The sequence below is a fragment of the Gavialis gangeticus genome, unplaced genomic scaffold (genome assembly GCF_001723915.1).
Source record: "Gavialis gangeticus isolate Ggan-Ray unplaced genomic scaffold, GavGan_comp1, whole genome shotgun sequence".
Lineage (NCBI taxonomy): Eukaryota > Metazoa > Chordata > Crocodylia > Gavialidae > Gavialis > Gavialis gangeticus.
This window is the reverse complement of record NW_017729024.1, coordinates 76,546,847-76,553,237: the sequence shown is the minus strand read 5'-3', so window position 1 is coordinate 76,553,237 and position 6,391 is coordinate 76,546,847. Positions and strand designations below refer to the sequence as shown.

Here is a 6,391-nt window from a genome sequence, read left to right as displayed (position 1 = left end):
TTTAAGAGGAGGTTAGATGAACACCTTGCTGGAGTCGTTTGACCCCAGTACCCTTTCCTGCCATGGCAGGGGGTCGGACTAGATGATCTGCTCAGGTCCCTTCCGACCCTAGAAACTATGAAACTGTGGTTTCTGCTGCTCTGTTTTCTTAGGCCAGGTACAAACATTACATTTTTACTGGTGTAAGTGATCAGAAGCTGGTCTGTACCCATAACAGAACAGAAATTCAACCCACAAAATTGGTCCAACCCCTAACAAAGCAAAAGTTCAGCTCACATCGACTGGTTTAAAAATGGCAGAATCTGGTGTAAGATTTGCCCCCCCCCCACCAAGGGTGAGGTCACTACAGATCTAAACTATGCCACTTACAGAAAACTGCATAACTTTGATTCTGGCTCAGACTTATTGAATGGCTGTACCTATCCTTGAAGAGGTAGGACCCTGGTTTCCTGAGTTTGGTCCCTCTATTTCACCCTAGCTGCTTTGGTCCCTGCCCCTCTATTTTTCCTTTCCCTTGGCTCAGTAACGGGGTTAGGGTCCCCTGTTACACCATTCAACCAGCTATTACCATATTCAATCAATTGTCTGCAATGCTTTTTAAAAAATAAATTTTGTTTTTTTGCTTAATTAAACTTTCTGCTTATGAAATTCTGCAGACCAAATGGATCTCTTGACACAATGAAAGGAAAATTTTCTTTGACATGTCTCTTGCTGAGGTAGTATTATATAATTATGCTTTAGTGGGCAGATAAGAGACTTCTCCATCCATCATCTAGATAATTCCCTGGTTTAAGAAAAGGGACAGCTAAATGGCCAAACTTGAGGATGTATCTGAGACTTCTTTCTTCAAAAGCTGTGTTTTAACCTTTGTTCTTTTTCTGTTTTTGTTTATTTGTAATATTGTAATAAGTGCTACTCCTAGTTGGCCCAAAACCGAGAGGGCAGATTTCACTGTCTAGTATCATTTCCCTAACACAGTAAATTTTATTAGCAATGGTTCAGATGCTTGCAAATTCTTCTATTTTTTGTTTTGTTGTTATTATTTGAAAAATTGAAATATAAGCCAACACCACAGGTTGAAATGATTATAGTTCTCCATCAAAAAATATATTATAAACTGTAACCAAACTGAATACCTTTCCCTGTGCTACTGATATCAAGTTTAGAGCCTAGTCCTGAAAATCCCTATGAGTGGGACAGTTGGTTTGGCTGGGATGGCTTAGTCAGGAATGATCCTGCCTTGAGCAGTGGGCTGGACTGGGTGACCTTGTGAGGTCCCTTCCAGCCCCGGTTTCCTATGATCATATAGGTTTTACAGTACTTATTGGCACAAACAATCTTTTTTCTTACATATATGTAAGTGTTTGCAAGCCGTAATTTACATGATTCTTAAGTTTTTTTACTTTTTGCTACCAGCATAATTTATTTACTGTTTCCATTTCACTCAATATGGACAATAAAAATTATTTTGCCTGTTTTATTTTTGTTTGAAGTCAGTTTTGCGATTTGATTTTTAAGTACTAAAACAATGTAGCAACACTTTTTGTTCACAAACAAGCTAAAAGAAAGCTTATATCCAAACAAAGCAACTCTTCATTTCAAACATGGGGGTTTTTTGGGTTTTTTTTTTTAAATGATAACATTCCCATTAGTCTTAGGTTTTAGAAAACTTTTTCCACTTTCCTTTTTTTGCTTTTATGCAGGCCAAGATTGCATTGTGGGCTTAAACTGTTGGTTAATTAATGAAGCAAATAATAGTATTATTATTAGTATTATACATAATATTATTATAACATTGTATTCCAAGAACTATTATCTGTGACCAGTTAATATTTAATACTGCTAATTACAAATATTTTACAATTGCAGTATGAGATCTTGTTCTGGTAAATTGCTTAACAGTTCATATTCTATCTTAGATTCTGGAAATGGATGTTCAATTTTGCTTTGTGGTTTGAAATAGAATAAATGGATGGTGGAAGCTGTGTACCGGGGATCTTAACTGAAGAGTGTTTTGCAGCTCTTATGCAAACCAGATGAAAGTCACAAATCCTTAGCCCTACCACCCCCCCCAATATACAAGAGTAAGACTTTATTTTGAGCTATTATGCAATCGCCTCTATATACACTATGCAAACACACACAAATTGGAACAAAAATATTTTTAAAAATAAAATTAAAATATGTTACAGTAGATGTTTGATTTTTAGCATACAATTTGTTTTGTTTTGTTTTTTTTTTTCTTGTTGCAAGTTGGAAAAGTTCCCTCTCAAAAGGAGCATTTCCAGTGGCAAAGGTCAGGGGGTAGGACTTCTGGTCCCAAGATGGTGACCAGGGTGGAACACCTGTCAAGGTGCTACCCTTATGGCCTTCGACAGTTCACCAAAACTCAGTAAGTGGCCCTCCACCCAAAATGATTGCCTACTCCTGCTGTACTCCCAATTACATTTATTGACCAGGAAGAACAATAGAGCCTCATAAGCAGCACTCATTACAGTTCTGCATAGGATCCTAAAGACGCATCAACACTGTAAAAAGAATGTGCTAGGGGATGCTTCAGTGCAGCATGGCGTCCTCTTCTACTTGTGCTATGCCCTGAAACAGCTGTAATGCATCTAGCTGTCTTAGTGCAATGTCAGGAGTGTGCTACTAACCTTACAGTCCATTCTTAATCCTAGTTGTTCTGGGGCCTTAGAGCATTTTTTACAATGGGTGAGCCTGCCCAGTGGTAGTGTCATCTGTCTGCGTTAGCCTGGTTTCACATTCCCTATATTGGCTTGGTGTGCATGTGTGGCAGAAAGCTCCTAAAGAAAAAAAAGACTCCTGAAGAATCCTCTGTGTGTGCCAGAGAGTCCTAAAGGGTGTGACTCCTCCCAGAAGGGGAGGATATCTAACTGAGGAGATGACCAAGGGAGAAAGGTCACAGGATGATGTATGCGCTTTCTGCTTAGGAAAAGTGAAATCCAAAGTGGTTTGGGAGCCAGCAGCAAGGATTGCACCTGTATGTTTTTCCAGATGAATCACAATTGAATCATAGGAACATCTGGCTGGAAGGGAGCGCAGGAATCTTTTAGCCAATCTCCCTGCAAAGAAACAGAATCAAATAGATCTAGAGAACCTCTGCTAGATATTTGCTGAAGCTGGTCTTAGAACTCTTAATTGAAAGTCCCTCATTAGATAGATTGTTCTAGTGTTTCACCTCCCCTGTAGTTAGAAATTTGTTTCTAAAATCTGATTTAAATTTCCTTTGTAGCAGATTATACTGGGGTTTTTTTGTCCCATCTTCCATGGAGAACTGTCGTCTACATAAAAGCCTTTTTACGTATTAGAAGACTTCTACCATATCTCCCCACCTGTCTTTTCTTTTCTAGACTAAACAAGCCCATTTTCTCCCATCTTTCTTATCTTTATAAACTATCATCATTGTGCTTGTCCCTATGTCAGCATTCCAGAGGCTCTGCCTGTTGATCCGTCAAGGAGACTGTGAAGTTGCACAGTAGTATTCTAGATATAACAGACAAGGTAGTTTGGAAAACAGCAATATATGTTTTAAGAGATTTTCCTTTAGGGCCCAGTTTGCCCTAGTGTAAAGTAGGAGAGCTTTTTCTGAACAGGATATCACAACCTGTCAGAGAAACACTGCACTTGACATGTAGTGACATGTTTATCTGATCAGGAAATTCTGCATTATAGGTTTAGTGGTTTTTTGGTTTTTTTTTACTGTTATAGACTTGGCTTTCTGAACACTTCAGTTTTATACTAATTTAACCACTGGCAGGTAGTTCGTCTGGTTTTTGTGTTGTACCAAAAGAAAAGATGATAACATTTCACTTTTGGCATTTGAGAACAAAGATTATTAATATAAAAATAAATATAAGTTAATCTTTAAGCGTTTGTCATGTTAAACGACTAATTGCCGTAATTATCTATTCTCACAGTACTGGCTGGATCCTGCAAAGACACTTGCGGAACATAAGGAATTGATAAATAGTATGTATTTCATTTGAACTTGATAAACAGTGAAGAGAAACAGAGGACATCCTACATGCAGAGTGGTGGGCCTTTGATTCATGGTCTCTTGAGATGGCTCAAATATTTTAGTTCATAGCTGTATCAAAATTGCACATACTGAGTGTAACTGCCTTTTCTTACTCAAGCATATTTTTGTGATTAAACTATTACTTGAGAATCATAAAAGTACTGAAACATCTAGGTGATATAGTGTCTAGAAATCTGTATAATTTGAGATTTGGATTAGCTTTGACCTTCCTGTCTTTTTAACCAGATGACTTTTGCCTTCTGAAAATGGAAAAAAAAATATTATTAGGAATAACCTGCATAGTTTTTTTGAATGTTGGTGTCATTCTTTAAACCTCCTAGGCAAAGATTCTGTTTGCAATATTGTTAAGTAAGGTTAATAATAGTACTTCAAAAGGAAAGTTGAAGTCTGTTGTAAAAATGGAAAAAGCCTTTGATAAAAGTGGATGTATGCATAGAGATAAATATGGCCATAACAATAAGGATAGGATAGGGTTCACTGGATCTTACTGAAGGAATAAACCGCTTTTTAAAAATTGAGCTGGCAAATAGGTTTACAATTTCTGACTAGATAAATTAAGCCTAATTGAAATATTCAATTCAGTCTTTGGTAGCATAGGAAGGATTAAAAAATAACATTGGCACATGGTAACAGGAATAACATATTCTTGATGGATATATGATTTTATTCTTACACATTTATAAAGAAGTGAAGGCCAAAAACAAATGAGAAAAGCATCCTCCCTGCATCAAAATACAAAGTAGAATAGAAGTGAAAGCCAAAATGTAAACCTTCAGAGCAAATAAAACTGCTGAACAGACAGGCAAGTAGCAATCAATCCAAAGGAACTGGGAGCAAAGCAAAACATAAGAAACACCCAAAGCCTTTACAAACAGAAGTTTTATGCCATATAAAGGGAAAAGAGCCAGAGATTCTATAACATTTACTGGAACTTTAACTTTGATTTTACATGAAAAATGCATGGATTCTATGGTGACTCTCAGGAGAATAAAATCCTAAAATAGAGAAGTGGGCTTTTCAGTAGACCTTTTTCAGTGCAAAAGATAACTGTTCTTTCTTTTACCTAGCTGGACCACCATATACTCTATATTTTGGTGTTAAATTCTATGCAGAAGATCCATGCAAACTTAAGGAAGAAATAACCAGGTACAGTATAAATATTATTCATAGACTTAAAATGTGTTGATCTTGATTAGTAAAATTAAAACTGCAGTTTTCTGTGAGTTTGTTTGTTAATAGTTTTTTGCCTGTGCACTTTGTCAAAAGAATTGAGACTAAAGGTGCATCATTTGGTGTCACCCTCTGTTTGGAAGGTCTGACTGACTCTGTGACACGATACCTGTGAAATTCTCAGGGCTGTGTGTGAATTGTTGGGGAATCTCTTTTTAGTAACGTATTGTCACATTTGGGTTTATATATTTGCTATGATAGATATTCTTATAGAAAGCTTTCAGAATATCACCATAGTTTACTTGTATATCCATACAACTGTGGGGAAGTCCTGCTTTTCCTCTTGATTGGCCATGCCTTAAATTCCAGAACCTTTTTTAAAGAGGTATTTCCCCTAGTACGTGAAAAATATGCAAAAGAAGCTATTAATCGCCCATTATGGTTGATATATTTAAGTAACAAATTGACCCCATCAAATATAAGAGTATATATATTTCCAAACATGCAGAGGCTTTTCCAGCTTGTTTTATTTATGAAAGATCCCAAGAAATTCATTTTAAGTTAACAAGGGAATTTGGTACAGTACTTGCGACAAACATTTCACAGGTTAGGAGCACATAGTGTGTTAACTGGTATTAATAAGCACAAGGGACAAATTCCATTTTTTCTGTCCATGATTTTGCCCATGTGGAACATAATGTCTCAAACTAATACAATACATGTACATTTTCTGTTCCTCATCCAAGGTGGTAAATGGTTTAAAAAAAAAAAAAAAAGTAGAATATTTTTCCCCCTGTACTACATGACAGGTATGTTTTTTCTCCATACTGACATTAACTTTCCCTTATAATGACTAACAGCCCCAGCATGGCAAGCTTTATATGAACTAGGAGAAACTAGAGAAAAAGCACAAGTTAGCTGCAGTGTAATGCCCCCCTGCCCTGAAAGTTTGATACAGTTTTCCTATACTTTTCCAGAACCACTTTCAACCCTGCTCACAGGGTGAAAAAGATGGCCCTGGGAAGAGAACTTCGGCAACAGAACCTGCTGTGATTACTACTCTGGAGGCAGGTTGGATTCATATCTGTGAAATGGCAATTCAGATCTAAATTTGGAAAAATGCATTCAAGTTACTTTTAAGATCAATTAGTGATTTGTGCT

General features: G+C 36.7%; 1 protein-coding gene across 2 annotated transcripts in view; it reads left to right on the top strand.

The window, feature by feature from the left end:
- The window catches only part of EPB41L4A (erythrocyte membrane protein band 4.1 like 4A), a 285,877-nt gene that overhangs the window by 126,862 nt on the left and 152,624 nt on the right, over positions 1-6,391 (top strand). For both annotated transcript variants that reach the window (XM_019517262.1, XM_019517261.1), the window contains exons 3-4: positions 3,939-3,990; positions 5,128-5,206. In XM_019517262.1, coding sequence (XP_019372807.1) covers positions 3,939-3,990; positions 5,128-5,206 — 131 coding nt within the window. The remainder of the gene's footprint in view (positions 1-3,938; positions 3,991-5,127; positions 5,207-6,391) is intronic.